Raw genomic sequence first — 16,459 nt, 5'->3', positions numbered from 1 at the left:
ATCATTCAATCATGCACTTTAAAAAGTATATTTTCATTTTGATTTCATGAAGACTTCTTTCGCCTGGCTTAAGGCGCTTCTTGGACTCCCTTTTTTTAGATGCCGCTCCGAAACTCTGGGGTGGTTTAATTAAAACACACTTGTTAATTAAGTGCCTGTATATTGGCCATTCTAGACAGGTAAGGAGGAGGATAGTCTGATAAAGTGAATAAGCACGGCTTTAAATGAGCCTTGTCTTCGCCCATCAATGTCATAGTGAAAGCCCTAAATCTCTGAGTGTCATTAACATCAGATCGCATGCAGGCTGAATTACTCTCCATGTTAACTTAACCCCTGAGGTCTAGATGGGGAAATATCAGGAGTTATAAACCCAGTTCATTTGCATACAGGATGTGTGGGGGTGTTAGGGTGAGGAATGAAGTGGAGACTTTTATGGCCTCGTTTCCATGGTAATTTGTGTGGGCTGGCTGGTCATTAAGTAAGAGCGTGCTCAACAAAATGAGGTTAGCACTCGGATGTCCTCGAATGAACCTCAGACACAGATCTCACTGTAGCCTTTCAGTCGGAAATGATGTGTATGTCCACAGGACTGACACTTAAGCCTATACTTCAGGAAAATTCCAACACACAGACTATCTGCGAGCTGGACCGGAACGTGGACAGTTTGCGTGATATAAGTTTTGTCATCAGGACAGACTGCAAGGTCAAAGAAGTAGGCCTATATTTTGAAAGGATTGAACTTCCAGCTGTTCACTTCCAACGGTGAACGTGATTTCACCAAGTTTCACATGTTCCTGGATCAACATCTTTGTTGATCCTGGAACAACTTTCAGATCAACCAATACGCTTATTTCACGCAGCCGTTATTTTGAAATCGAAAGCGAGGCTCCGGTGGGAAGAAAACCGGAAGTGTCGCCTTTAATCAAAGGGGGGTCGCAAATGCGATGGCGTATTGTTGTGTTTAATGTAGAAATTAGTTATTCTAAAAATGTACATAGATTTCTTTCATACTTTAGACTATATACAGTGAAAATCATTTATAATTTTTTTTTTCTTTTTTTTTTCAGAAAGTAAAAAAATAAGCAGGAACGAAATATATCTACATATCCTATATTGGATATTAACATCCAATAGAGTAAATCGCGGCAGCAGCTTCAGGTTGGTAGTCCAAGGCATTGTTGTTTATCTTTACTTCCGGGGTTCTTCCCACCGGAGCCTCGCTTTCGATTTCAAAATAACGGCTGCGTGAAATAAGCGTATTTGATTTGAGGGACAAGTTTACAGTTTAAGCTTAGAACCAGGGTTAAGGTGCTTCGACATCAGTAGTATTCACCTATCATTGCCCTCTGATTTAGGGAAAAGTTATGTAGGTTTTAAGGATAAGGACTACATTTTGGGACAGGAATGTAATTCCAGGATCAACAGAATATGTTGATCCAGGAACATGTCTAACTTGGCAAAATCACGGTGACCGCAGTGGAACATGGAAAATGAAGGATAACTGAGGTAATCTATACTCTGATAGATAGATTGATAGATGAATAGGAAGTCCAAAAGATCTGAATTTATTTGAAATAGAAATTATAACTGTCTTTACTGTAACATTTGATCAGTAAAATGCATCCTTGTTGAATAAAAGTGTCAATTGCTTTAAAAAAACGTACCCAAAACTTTTCAACAGTACTATCTATTTGAAAATCTGCTAAGGGGTAATAATAAAACAAGTTGTGTCACTATTAATTACATCAGGTTCTACATTTCCATGGGTTTAAAAAAAAGAAAGAAAAGTGTTATAAGACACGATAAAAAGTAACAACGTTGTGCATCAAAGCAACTCCTTTCCTGGTAAAAAAATAAAATAATAATTAACTTGATTTTCAGAAGTTAACGAATTTGCAAAAGCTGAATGTAACATATGTGACAAGCCAAACATGTCTGACTCTTGAGTAACATAATTTATTAATGCCATTATATTATAATGAATAACACAAAAAAAAAACATTTTGAAACGCTTCCAGCACGTTTTATAATTACCCAGAAAGCAAACAGTGTACTTAGGCACGTTATCCGGTCTGTCAAAAACTTAGGCTGGCTATTGGTTGGAATATTAGAATTAAATGCATCGACGAAACACACTCATGGGCATCAATCACTTCACTGCATACTTGCCAGTTAAGAAATAAATAATTAATACCTTACGATCCATCATTTAAATATCAAGACATCGATGTCTGCCAAAAAATAATGTGCGCAATACACGGTAGTATTTACGAGAAGCAGTAGTCTAGCGAGCGCACACTCTTCCTGTTGATGAGCTCTAACATTTTGATTTGTTTAGATGTCACTATTTTCATTCCCATTCTCCTCTCTGCTATTTCAGCATTCATGCTTTCATCTCCTCTGTTTCCATCAAATTTCAACTCATTTCCTTTCTTTATCCCTCCACAATACACCTACAAAGGACACAAGGCTTTGCTTTCTTTTTTTTCAAAGTAGAGCAAATTAAGTTGAATCACAAAAGAAGAGGGTCCGACGAGACCTCAAATACAATTCAGGCCTTCCCGCAATAGCCATTATGGTTGAATGAAAACTGGAATTGCATTAACAGAAGGAGACATTTTAGAAGAAAATGATTGACCTTTTGCAGAGTTGATGAGTTATTTTTGACATTGACCATATTAAAGTCAACATGAAATCAAAATCTTCTTAATGCAAATCTTTTTGCTTGTATTCCAAAGAAAAGGGTTGTTTTTGTAATATATTGCTCCACAAATGGCTTTTCTTTTCAGCTGACATCACAAATCATAAAGTTTAGAACTAGACAAGTTTAGAACTAGATGAGGTTGAGTAAATGATGACAGCATTTTCATTTTTGTTTGGACTATCCCTTTAATTGTTCCCACTGCATACACCACTTCCATTTGTAGAATGACCTTCAGTCCTAAAATACTGTGGTCTACCTGTCTATTTCATTAAGCTGATCTTCACACCATTTAGAAAAACAGTCAATCTATCTTTTATCATTACATGACAGCTTGTATTTAAGAGACTGCTGCAGCGCTCTAAAAACTGACCTGTCTCACAGACACCTCTCAGCAGCTCTCAGCATCACTGCGTCCTTGCTAAAGGTGCCAGCCAGGATCACAGACAGCGCAGAAAGAGAACACATTGTCGAGCTGGAGATAAGCCATTATCGGTGCTTCATTTGTCAGACTGACCCATTTCCCACTCCACGGATGCAGTCATGGCAGACAGAGCAAGAGATCAGCGTACCGAGGATGAGGGCTTATCAATCTCTAACTTATCTCCTGCATATGCCAGTCAAATCACAAACATTGACTCAGAAAATAGGCTACATGTCTGACAATGGTTGAGAATTACAATGCAAATATCTGTCACTTGGGGGCGCTGTCATCTCACAGACACTGATCTAGACTGTTAGACCATATATAGACAACCTTGTTATTTGTTTTATAGCAATTTCCTCTAATTTGATGCATACTAATAAACATAGTACATGTGTTAACGTATGTACTTAGAAACCTCCTGAACGTATAAGAAATACAGATCTCCATTACAGAACAGTGTGAGACACAGTTTGTATGTCGTGATCATGGCTATCTATCTATCTATCTATCTATCTATCTATCTATCTATCTATCTATCTATCTATCTATCTATCTATCTATCTATCATCATCATCATTTTGTTCTGTCTATCTATAGTTGATGATTGTCTATGGCCAGTCAATATAAAATGAATAATAAAGCGCGAGGACTGGGTTCTGAAATAGTCACACATGATGGGTGAGAGAGTCCATCAGATGGAGGGCACACATTACTGCTGCAGCTTTCATTACGTCTTTAAATGATGACTGCAGTCAGGAGCCGTTTGCCAATCATGGAAAACTCTGACAAATGAGGGGGTTGTCGCCTTGATTAAATGAGGAAGAGTGTTTCCACTGGCCTCTGCCTGTCTAACTCCCTGATTGTACAGACAGCATAACGAGAACGATTTGAATGAATGGGAGAAATCACAACACTCAATATGGAGGCTATAGGAACAGAAGACTCGCCTTCTAATTATTATAAGCTAATAGCCTGTTTGTTTTTCCCCCTGTCACATACATATTGGCTTGACCTAGCCTTAGAGCCAATATGCATGAGCTAAATAACTCAAATGTATGATTCATCATTGTTTTCAGATTTTATTTGCTGATTTGTGCATATTTTTCTAAAGATGCAGACACATTTACCGCTGTTCGTCAATTTAACACAAAATCAAGTAGGAATCCATGTGATTGGGAATTTTACCCAAGGTCGAATGATTCCCCCTTGCAGATCTGGGGCCCTATTTTAACAATCTAAGCGCATGGTCAAAAATGCATGGCACAAATTCACTTAGGGCGTGTCTGAATCCACTTTTGCTAGTTTAAACGGAAAAAATCGGCACGCGCAGCACAAGGTCTAAAAGGGTTGTCCCTGTTCTCTTAATGAGTAATTGGTGTGTTTTGGGCGTAATGTTCTATAAACCAATCAGAGTGTAATTTCCTATTCCCTTTAAAAGCCAGTTGCGCACACGCCATGGCAGATTGCTATTTACATGGTGGAATTTGCAAGCGGTGTGTGTGTGTGAGTAATAAGCAGAGTGTGCGCGCGTTGTGGATCCGCCTAGGCGCATATTACTAATGCACCCTTTAAAGCTGCATTCCGTAACTTTTTTTGGGTTAAAAATGATCCAAAATAATGTTTCGAGCAAATACATAACCAGCCAGTGTTCAAAACTGTCTGTTTGCCTTAGCTTGATTCAATGAACGGTATAGCCTGTAATAAATGTTTTTAATTCCAGTGGTACTGGTGGATGTCCGCGGAAAATTTGAGCATGTCTTTGCGTCATTACGTCACATTTGTACATATAAAGAAGATGTCTCGGCTAGTAGGCTATGTTGCGTGTGAGGATGTTGGGGGTGGAGATTTATAGCCTTTTCTCAAAGCACTTGATATAATTAAACTTATCAATTTGATGGCAGATCCAGAAAGGTTCAAACGACAATCACCAGTGACAACTGGAGATTCACCTGTTGTAAAATGCAAAAGACTTTGGGCTTCGGAGTGGTTACAGAAAAAAATTAGACTGCAACCGGGCCCATGCGAAAATAAGGATAAATATCAGAAGGGCATTAAATGCAGTCACGCAGTGCTGATGTTGTTAACATTAACAATTTGAGAACAAAATATAATTTGCACGGTTTGATGTGATATGATAAGCGATTGTTAGATTTAATCAGCGCGATTTACTGCAATGCTTATTTCCCTTAGTTGGTCAAAACAAAAGTGAATGTTACTTACTTGTTCAGATGACATTTTCAGGTGAAAAATCTTATGTTGGTCATACTTCCAAAAAGTAGAATCTGTGCGGTGGAACCGGCGCGGTGACTGACAACCGCACATTCTCCTCAAAACATTTAATTCATCCGCGCAGTGCGGTGCCGAGGCACAACGCACGCTAAGTTGATAATTCCCTGAATAACTGCAATTGCCGATTTCGAACAGAGATGGTGACAAAGAGGAAAAACTATGGACTGCAGCTTTAAATAAATAAAAAAAATACTGCGCCTCTATTTCATTTGCCTCAAAATAGCCAACAATGCGCCTTTGCTATTTAAACAACGTGGCACAGGACGTGAAAATGAAAACTGCATCAGGCTGAAACTAGCAAAAAACACTTGCGTCTTGCCTGGCGCAGCATTGCAGCGGGTTATAGGGTTCGTGGTAACGGAGGCCAGATCACGTAAACCTCACTCCCCTGATCTCAAGAGGCGCACTAGCGACTGATGTTAGAGACTGCGGTCTTTAGTGTCCTTGTTAGCACGCCTGCCTCCCATGCTGGAGACCCCATTTGAGTCCCGCTCATTGCTGGGCGAGTAGGACTGTAGGGGTTACATACAGGGGTTACACAGTGAGTGTGTGTATATATATATATATATATATATATATATATATATATATATATAAACTAGAGGTGGGCATAGATTAATTTTTTTAATCTAGATTAATCTCACTGGAATCTTGGAATTAATCTAGATTAAAATGGCTCATTTGAATTCTGCCAAAGGCATTCAGAATATGTGTGCTACCCAAATAATGACTAAAAGTAAGTCTTTGATAATAGTTCGCCTCGCTTAGGGATGTGAATTTCTGCCAAAAATGCCATTCGACAATAGAGGAGCAAAAGTCGAATATCGGTCAAAATTTTTTATAAAATAATGAAATAAAACGCACAATTACAATGACAGAAAGGGAGGCCAATTTCATCTTTAGCGATTTGTCATCAAACAAACTGTTTATTAATTGAACAAGTAACATGTTTTCGTCGTTTTTTTTAACATTGTAGGCTAATTGGAAAAAGAAAAAAACAATAAGCACGACGTAGCTACAGTCCGTTTTTGCATCGCCAAACCAGATGCTCGTTAGATCAAAAAATAATGTCATATGTCATAATGATTTTATGTGAACCTGCCTTTACCGGCAATAGCCTCCTCCTTTTTAAACAAATTAGTTTCAATCAATGTAAACTATTCGTGTGACTATTCCCCTGGGCAATACACACACATTACCGCGGGATGGCGGGTGTTCATTTCATAAACTGAACACAATGGTAGCTTATTTATTTTGTAGCCTATAAATTAATGTATATGTCCAACGGATAATGTCATACTTTTTAGTAGTGCTATCGTGGTGTAATAATCTTATTGGTTGTAAAATGTATTACCTGAATGAAATGAAATCGAATGTATCGTCCTGTGGAATCATTCATTCACAGACAGCTTACGAAGATGTTCAATTAATAAAGATCTTCATCGCTGGCAAAAATATGATGCATTTGCAGATTTGCTGAACTGAACAGAACTGATTCGCGAACCGATTTAGACAGATCTGCCAACTTGTTTGATGAAGTCTTGACCCAAACAGTGTTGGACAGAATTGACCCAAAAGAGTGATTCATTTGTAAATTGATCATCGCTCATGCCCATAAAAAAGATACAGCGCGCTTGGAATAAACTCATTTAACAAAATGTAAAGTAACGAGAGGAACGATCAACGTAACATTTAAAAGTATACACCTTGTGTCCATGACAGGAAAATACCCTGCTGCGCGATTTGCGCGAAAATATAACGATATTCGAAAAAGCTATTTTATGATCCCAACCCAACTTTGAGAATAGATTAACGGCGATATTTTTTTTAATCGACCGATAAGAGTCTCACGTTAACGCAGCACGTTAACGCCTATAACGGCCCACCACTAATATAAACTCACCTAAATGATTATTAGGAATACCTGTTCAATTTTTCATTAATCCAATTATCTAATCAACCAATCACATGGCAGTTGCTTCAATGCATTTAGGGGTGTGTTCCTGGTCAAGACAATCTCCTGAACTCCAAACTGAATATCAGAATGGGAAAGAAAGGTGATTTAAGCAATTTTGAGCGTGGCATGGTTTTTGGTGCCAGACGGGCCGGTCTGAGTATTTCACAATCTGCTCAGTTACTGGAATTTTCACGCACAACCATTTCTAGGGTTTACAAAGAATGGTGTGAAAAGGGAAAAACATCCAGTATGTGGCAGTCCTGTGGGCGAAAATGCCTTGTTGATGTCAAAGGAGAATGGGCCGACTGATTCAAGATGATAGAAGAGCAACTTTGACTGAAATAACCACTCATTACAACAGAGGTATGCAGCAAAGCATTTGTGAAGCCACAACACCCACAACCTTGAGGCGGATGGGCTACAACAGCAGAAGACCCCACCGGGTACCACTCATCTCCACTACAAATAGGAAAAAGAGGCTACAATTTGCAAGGGCTCACCAAAATTGGACAGTTGAAGACTGGAAAAATGTTGCCTGGTCTGATGAGACTCGATTTCTGTTGAGACATTCAGATGGTAGAGTCAGAATTTGGCGTACACAGAATGAGAACATGGATCCATCATGCCTTGTTACCACTGTGCAGGCTGGTGGTGGTGGTGTAATGGTGTGAGGGGTGTTTTCTTGGCACACTTTAGGCCCCTTAGTGCCAATTGGGCATCGTTTAAATGCCACGGCCTACCTAAACATTGTTTCTGACCATGTCCATCCCTTTATGGCTCAACCCAATACAGCATCTTTGGGATGTGGTGGAACGGGAGCTTCGTGCCCTGGATGTGCATCCCACAAATCTCCATCAACTGCAAGATGCTATCCTATCCTATCAATTTCTTAAGAATGCCTTTCAGCACCTTCTTGAATCAATGCCATGTAGAATTAAGGCAGTTCTGAAGGCGAAAGGGGGTCAAATACATTATTAGTACGGTGTTCCTAATAATCCTTTAGGTGAGTGTATATACAGTATATACACACTCACTGGCCACTTTATAAGGTATACTGTTTAACTGCTCGTTAATGTACCTATTTAATTAGCCAATCACATGGCAGGAACTTATTGTATTTAGGCACGTAGACATGGTCAAGATGATCTGCTGAAGTTCAAACTGAGCATTAGAATGGGCAAGAAAGGTGGTTTAACAGACTTTGAATGTGCCGTGGTTGTTGGTGCCAGAAGGGCTGGTCTCAAGTAGCTGTTCTTGAGTATTTCAGAAACTATTGATCTACTGGGGTTTTCTACTTTTTACTGTGTGTAAAATGTGTGTAAACAGACACACAACAGATTTGTTTCACACAACAAATCTGGAGCAACTGCATAATGGTATCATATCATTATGGATATATCTCCACCTTGTTGAATATATGCCAAAAATAAAATAAAAATACACAAAATAGCTCCCAGAAGGAGTTGCTGAAATCCTGTTGACATATTTCCTATTTTGATTCCAGGAAGGAAAAGCTTTTTTTTTATAAATATCCGCAATTATAAAATTGTATTTGTATATATATATATATTTGTATTTGTATATTTGTATATATATATATATATATATATATATATATATATATATATATGTATTTGTATATATATTTAATTTAAGTATAAAACCAGTATAAGAAAAAGAAAAGATGATTTATGCAGTATAGATAGATAGTTGTCATGCTTCGTCTGTGTGAGGCACGTCCAGGAAGACAACGGATAACAATCAAACTCCTTTTATTATTTATGAACAAGACACGTACCAAAAATAGCAAGCAATAAAGACGTAGAACCGACCAGAGGGTTGTTCCATAAACCAAGATTAGAGTATAAGCCAGGCTTATTTCGGTTAGTCAGGCTTATTTTTGGTAGATTCGGTTTCATAAACTTAAAAAAGTTCAAACTTAGTTACCCCGGCAACTTATGCTGGCAAATTAACCTGGTCCAGGGCAGGCTAACTGTAAGGCTAAGTCTGAGTTCAGGCTTAACGAGCATACCATTTATAATCACCTGCTGGTATTTCGATGTCATTTTATTTTACTTAACCACTATTAATAAATAAAAAAATTTAAATAAATAAATAAAGACGGAAATGTACTTTACTAATAAATGTAAGAAATTATAAGGTATAAATACACTAAGAAATGTTCAAAACTTGTGTGTTTAATTGGTGAGTTTGGTTAATGAGTTTGGTAATTAATTAATTAAAAGTATATAAATAGGGAGCTGAACTCGTTTCCAAACTTAACCATGGCGTGTCCTTTCATAGATGAGGTGGTGGATGAGGGGGCTATAGTCTTGCGGAGGACATTTCAAAGAGAGAGAACTTTCAGAGACAGGTCAGACCCATTGGCTTTTAATGACAGCTACCTGTATGAGCGATATGGGTTCTCAAGAGATGGGATTGCATATATTTGTAGATTACTAAGCCCATACATTGCAAATAATACACGCCACAACAGAGCGCTCACAGTCCCACAGACGGTGTGCATTGCACTTCGCTTTTTTGCCAGTGGAACATTTTTGTACACAGTTGGAGATGCAGAGAATATCAGCAAAGCATCAGTTTGCCGTTCTGTACTAACTGTGTACCTTTCTTTAAAAAGACTACTCAATGTGTTCATCACATTCCCTGGCAACAAAGCTATTCGTACCATTAAACATGCCTTTCATGGAATAGCTATGAAGTTCAAATATCTATAAAACATGGAAATATTTCTTGACTGTTGATTTTACATGGGACATATTTAAAACAAACAAATAATTTTCCTAGGTTTCCCAAATGTTATCGGTGCATTGGACTGCACCAGTGTGCGTATTAAGTGTCCGTCTGGTCCACATGAAGCGGACTTTGTGAATAGGAAATCAGTACACAGCATTAATGTACAGGTATGATCCCACTGAGTTGATATTGAAGGCTATGCTCTAGCACTGAGTGTTCTGTACTAAGCTGAGCACCAGTGTTTAGTTCATTGCAATTAAAATGTAGTGACCTACAGGTTTAATTTATTTTAGATAAGTGATGCAGATTGCATCATCACAAATGTAGAGGCCAAATGGCCAGGCTCTGTGCATGACTCCAGAATCTTTGGAGCCTCATCTCTCTACCAGCAACTAGCAAGAGGTATGCTAGTAATCACTTAATCGCAAAAAGTCCTAAAAAAAAAAGAAAAAAAAACTACATTATATATCTATATATATATATATATTCATTCTGTCTATGCAGGACAATTCTCAGGAGTTTTGCTGGGAGACAAGGGATACCCATGCCTGCCTTACCTCTTGACTCCCTATCAGGAGCCCCAGACAGAGGCACAGCACCGCTACAACATTGCCCATGCACGCACAAGAGGTCGTATTGAGATGGCATTTGGGCTGATAAAGTCAAGGTTTCAGTGCCTGAAGCACCTCAGAGGGACTCCACCTAGGGCGTGTGACATTGTAGTTGCTTGTGTAGTGCTCCATAACATTGCTTGTCTGAGGAGAGAGAGGCAACCAATGATGGTTCAAGAGGAAGACTGGGGCAATGAAGCAGTATTGGAAGAAAACGATACAGGCAGACTTATATGAGACACATATGCAAATAATTATTTTGCTTAATATGGTCTAAACCATGTGTAGCCTTTAAAATTTTCCACTGGCCCCTCAACTTTCTCCTTAGTTGAACTAAACACACAGAAGTCAAAGTATTTAATGTAATTTGTCTTTATTCAGAGTGAATCTGCCTGTTAGGGGTGAAAACACAAATAAATGTTGTGGGAAGTGATCAAAAAGTTAATTTTTTTTTTTTTTTTAAATGGTAGTTCTACTTGCATTTTTCTGTAGCTGTTGAATTTCCAGCTCCAACTTCCTCATCTTCAGTTTTTTTATACTGGATGTCGATACCAATCGCTTCCATTTGTATAAGGACGTTGCGTTTATACACTCCTTTTATGTTTTCTGGGTTCTGTAGCAACATAGATTTAAGTTATTTCATTGAATACTCTTGTCACATTGTTTTCATTTCTTAATACTCACTTTGTCACATGTGGTCCCAGACTGAGAGGGCTCTAGAACAGTGTCAGCATCCTGAAATCAGATTATGATCATTTTATCACACAAGTACACTTTTTAATATTCAATACAGTATAGCATGGAACCTGTGAGTACCTCAGGCCTCCTTGAACATACAGACACAGTCTCCTTATCCTCCTCAACTGATGGGCCTTCTCCCTGTGACCACTGATTAAACTCAGTTAAACTCATTAGCTTACATGACTGATTTAAAAGGTCTCATACTCACAGGCAACATGATGTCTGGTGGATCCATAAAGCATACAGAATCTTGATAGAATTTTTTTTATATTTTTGTACCAAAATGCACCATTACAGTAGCACAAGTACCTCTACATGACATTACTGCTATGATGTACTTACGCTTACAATGCCTAAGGAAGGAGGAAATCAGTTAGTCAGGAAGGAATAATGACAATAAAACACACACACACCTTTTATATACTCACTCCTTATACTATGTGATATGATTTTAGGTGATACCGCTGTATTGCCTTTTTTGGTGATGACATCTTTAAATTCTTCATATGTTTCCAATAGCAAATGCTGTTCCGTTGCGGTGAACATCGCTGTTCTATCTTTTCCTATTGTTGCCATGGTAGCCCACAGTAAATCGATTGACCCATGCTCGACTTCTCAGGACTTTTAAACAATGGCATGCACGCGCAATTATCTAGACTATTTAAACCTGACTCAAATTAGTAAGATCACATGATCCTCAACTTACTGTTATGGAATCAATTTAAGTGCGGATGTTTAGCTCGGCTCATTCAAGTCAGGTTTTGGACTTTAATCCCCACTTTTCTAAGCGGCTTTTATGAAACAACCCTCAGGAAGAACTGAAACTAGGGAGACTATACACAGACAAATTAGGAGATTATGTGGCAACAGGTGCACACGGTGAGTGATGACTGATGAGGATGATGACAGGTGAAACTGATTAACAAGAAAACACATAGTGCACAAACACAGAGGGCAAAACACAGTCCAAGACAGTTGTCACAGTGACAAGTTGATCTCAAACCTGACAGTCAAATTGTATATAAAAATATATATATATATATATATTTTTTTTTTTAAGTAAAAAAATCTGTAAAAGATAAAAAAAAAAGATTACTAAGAATGCACTATTATTTGTTACCTCAAACCTGACAGTCAGAAACTAAAATCCACATGATTTCAATTTCAGGGGAGCTTTAGAGACCTTGTTGTATCACATTCTGAAAGCATCCTGGTGATATATTTTATTTTTTGTTCTGCTTGTGTGTTTCCTGCAGTGATCGTGGTACTCTACGTGGGGGTTCGGCGGCAGAAGAAGAAAGAGACTCTTATGACATCCAAAGAGGACATCCGTGACAACGTCATCCATTACGACGATGAAGGAGGAGGCGAGGAGGACACGCACGCCTTCGACATGGGCACCCTCCGCAACCCCAAAGTCATCAAGGAAAATCTGTTTCGCCGAGACGTTAAACCAGAGTTGGGTTTGTGTCCACAGCGGCCAATAGCCTCTCAGAACAGCGCTGACATCAGCAACTTCATCAGTCAGCGGCTGCAAGAGCACGATGGTGACACTTCTGCCCCGCCATACGACTCGCTGGCCACATACGCCTACGAGGGCGAGGGCTCGGTGGCCGAGAGTTTAAGCTCTATAGAGTCTGTAAAGGGTGAAACAGAGGAGGACTACGATTACCTCAACGAGTGGGGGCCTCGCTTCAAAACCCTCGCAGGGATATTTGGAGAAAGATCAGAGAGCCAATCAGATGTAACATCCAGCACCGCCACTGAAAACAAACACTGATGTTTTTTTTTGTTTTTTGTTTTTGCTTTGCTTTGAAACAAACGTAGATGTGTGTTTAACTCTGACTTTTCTTTTTACATGATTCCATTGTATTATTTTGTAGTGGTTCTTTTTGACCATTTTCTTTTTTAGTTTGCCTTGATTTCACACTCAAAACAAGAGAGGATAAAGCAAGCCAGAATAAAATTCAGCCGTCGGGTTATCTGTAAATGAACGTTGGAGGTATTTTGGTCGTATTTATTCAGCTTTGCTTTTCACAAAAAAAAAAACAAGAAAAAAAAAAAACACATAGAAGATGCAAATTTTTCTGACATCCTTAAAAAGTGCCTCAATGGAGTTGGTTTGTTATTCTTCTTTTTATGGTTTAGCTTTGTTTTGTCACCCTTCTTAAGGATGAGTGGCGTCCTTCCCGAAGCTGACCCTAATTCCAAGCTTCGTTGGAGGGAGTTTTGAGGAGGAATTGTCTACACGGGCCTCATTTGGCCAAAGATGTTTGTTGAATGTTATTTATGATTCTATTTATTTATTTGTGAGGCTGTTGAGACGGGTTGTAACGTTTTGTTATGTATTTATCTATTTATCATGATTTCAAATCGAATATGGATTTCTTATTTTTTTGAAGACACAAGGATTTTCATAATTATTTTCTCCTCACGAGGACATGGACGTTGTAGTCCCAAGAGGAACTTGTATAGACTTGTTGTAAAAAAATCTACTTTAGGGCTAAACATGAGCTATTACAGTTGAGTCCTGTAATAAACACAGTTTTCTTAAATAAACACCACACTTGAAAAAAAAAAAAAAAGCATATTTCAACTGCTTAAACATATTCTGGGTTTGTGTCGAATCCAAAGATCCAAAAGACAACAACTTGTCCCCAATGCCTGCATTTCTAAATCCCAAACTATATGTCTGATTTTGCTTGAGATACGGTGATATAACAGACAGAACCGAGAGAGACTGCTGAAAATGAGATGGGTTATCAAATATACTCTTTGATCTTATAATGGTGTCCACTGAGTCGAAAGGAGATTTTTTGAATCACACACTGCCAATCAATGAAAGAAGGCTGCATAAGGCAAACACACACACACACACATGCACACACACACACACACACACACACACACACACACACACACACACACACACACACACACACACACACACATACATGGACATCATATCACTGTTAGCACATCAGTCTCTGTGCAATACAACCATGATGAGTCCATAGATAGTTTTCTAGCATTAGAATAGAGAAACTTTATTAGATGAACAAGCAATCAATGACTATACAAACAACTGTCTTTCACAGAAATAGTAGACAAGAGATGGATACCATAGTAAACATATTTTGGTTATTCATCCACTGGGAAATTAATTTATTTGGTAGTAGAGCTAATTAAAAATGTGCTCATGATATACCGTTCTATATCAGTTATTCATGTGACATGAACTCAGACTGCTGTGAAACCAAACCAAACATCATCATGCAGGCATCTCAATGGAGAACCTCTCTACCTGTTGCATTTGTATTACTTTGTTTGTCTTGGGGCATGATCTAGGCTAGGAAACTCTATGAATATGCAAATGCGACTGTCATTACTAATTTGCTTAATGACTCTCTCCATAGGAAAGTCGGACGGTGATAAAATCTGCTGATCTTTGCAGTGAGCTCTGGAGCTCATTAAACAGCAGGAATCCACAATTGCTGGAAACACTTAGGATGTTGTGGGCAGATAACGTACACTAAGTTTATGCACAAAGAAAGACATTTAATCATTTAACAGACACTTTTATCCAAAATGATTTATAAATGAGGAAAAGCACCATGAATGCATGTATCATACTGAAAATAATATATTTATTGCACATCTAATGATTGGAAACAAATGAGTTTCAGAGAAGAGTGAATATCTGATACAGTGCTTATTTCTTGTTAGAGATCAAATTTTAAGTTTGAAAATAATAATAATAAAAAATAGTATTATTTTTTACTTGGTTTACATATTACACACACACACATATGTATATATATATATATATATATATTTTTTTTTTTTTTTTGGTTTTCCTGTGCAAATAAAAAAATCATCTGGGGCCTCATTTATAAAACTTTGCGTAGGATTTGCGTCAGAAGTGGCATACGGATGAAACATAGGACGTGCGTACGCACAGAAATATTCTAAATGTAGCGCAGCTTTTGCGGCTTCATGTCACGCCCATAATTGCCCATAAATAGTCCTTGAAACGCCCACAAGAAAATATTCATCGATTGCGAAATCATGGCAAACACAGAGAGGAAATCAAATAAACTTAACTTCACTCAATGTGAAGTAGAAGTTATCGTTGGCGAGGTGGAAAAGAGGAGAAAAATGTTGTTTGGAGGACACAGTGTGGGCATTACTAATGGTCGGACATCAAAGTCGAGGCAAAAAAGCGTCTAGCGCTCCGTCGCCAGAGTGTGTCTGCCACGGGTGGGGGAAAGGGGACACCAACATTTAAAAAATACATTTTTACTATGAAAACAACTTTCCCCAGTGGACAAATAATACATCTATCTATCTATCTATCTATCTATCTATCTATCTATCTATCTATCTATCTATCTATCTATCTATCCATCTATCTATCCATCTATCTATCTATCTATCTATCTATCTATCTATCTATCTATCTATCTATCTATCTATCTATCTATCTATCTATCTATATATATATATATATCCCTAATTATCTATCTATCTGACTGACTATCTAATCTGCTGAATATCAGTTTTGTACATTATTTCGTTCTGTTTACCATCTTATTTATGAGGATGAATTGTGTAACATGCCAATATTATTGCAGAACATATTTCACTTTTCTTTTTGCAAATATGTGTTAATTTACATTTCTGTTGCAGATCGATCAAACGGGGTGTTCGTGTAGGCTGTTAATTGTAAGACATGCTTTGTGAAGTCTTCGTGTTATTTATCAGAGGCAGTATTGCCATTTATTTTACACAACAGTCTAGTACAGTTTCACACACTTTCACATGTTTCTTCCATCTGCCGACGATGTCGCCATTTCTCATTTGACCCGTTTTTGTGCGTACGCCTGGGTCAGAGCTTGCGTGAAGGACCGCACATTTTACCATCAAGTTTGCTTTTTATAAATATCAATTATTGCGTAGAGAGCAGCGTACGCCTT

The 16,459-nt window shown here is 38.1% G+C and overlaps 1 protein-coding gene and 1 long non-coding RNA gene across 2 annotated transcripts in view; one reads left to right on the top strand and one right to left on the bottom strand.

Annotated features, from left to right (window-relative positions):
- cdh12b (cadherin 12b) overlaps nt 1-13,548 on the top strand; it is a 194,075-nt gene extending 180,527 nt beyond the window's left edge. The window contains exon 12 of the mRNA XM_077200327.1: nt 12,740-13,548. Within this exon, the coding sequence (XP_077056442.1) occupies nt 12,740-13,263 (524 nt within the window). The 3' untranslated portion in view covers nt 13,264-13,548. The remainder of the gene's footprint in view (nt 1-12,739) is intronic.
- Nucleotides 11,329-11,681, bottom strand: LOC143709716 (uncharacterized). Its single transcript, XR_013194391.1, has 3 exons — nt 11,559-11,681; nt 11,427-11,477; nt 11,329-11,355 (listed from the first exon to the last, which is right to left on the bottom strand). It is a non-coding gene; the product is annotated as an uncharacterized LOC143709716 (long non-coding RNA).
- Nucleotides 13,549-16,459: the final 2,911 nt, after the last annotated feature.

The sequence above is a fragment of the Siphateles boraxobius genome, unplaced genomic scaffold (genome assembly GCF_051911475.1).
Source record: "Siphateles boraxobius isolate OS27281-9 unplaced genomic scaffold, OSU_SipBor_1 46, whole genome shotgun sequence".
Lineage (NCBI taxonomy): Eukaryota > Metazoa > Chordata > Actinopteri > Cypriniformes > Leuciscidae > Siphateles > Siphateles boraxobius.
The sequence above is the reverse complement of the archived record's forward strand: the minus strand, read 5'-3'. Positions and strand labels throughout refer to the sequence as shown.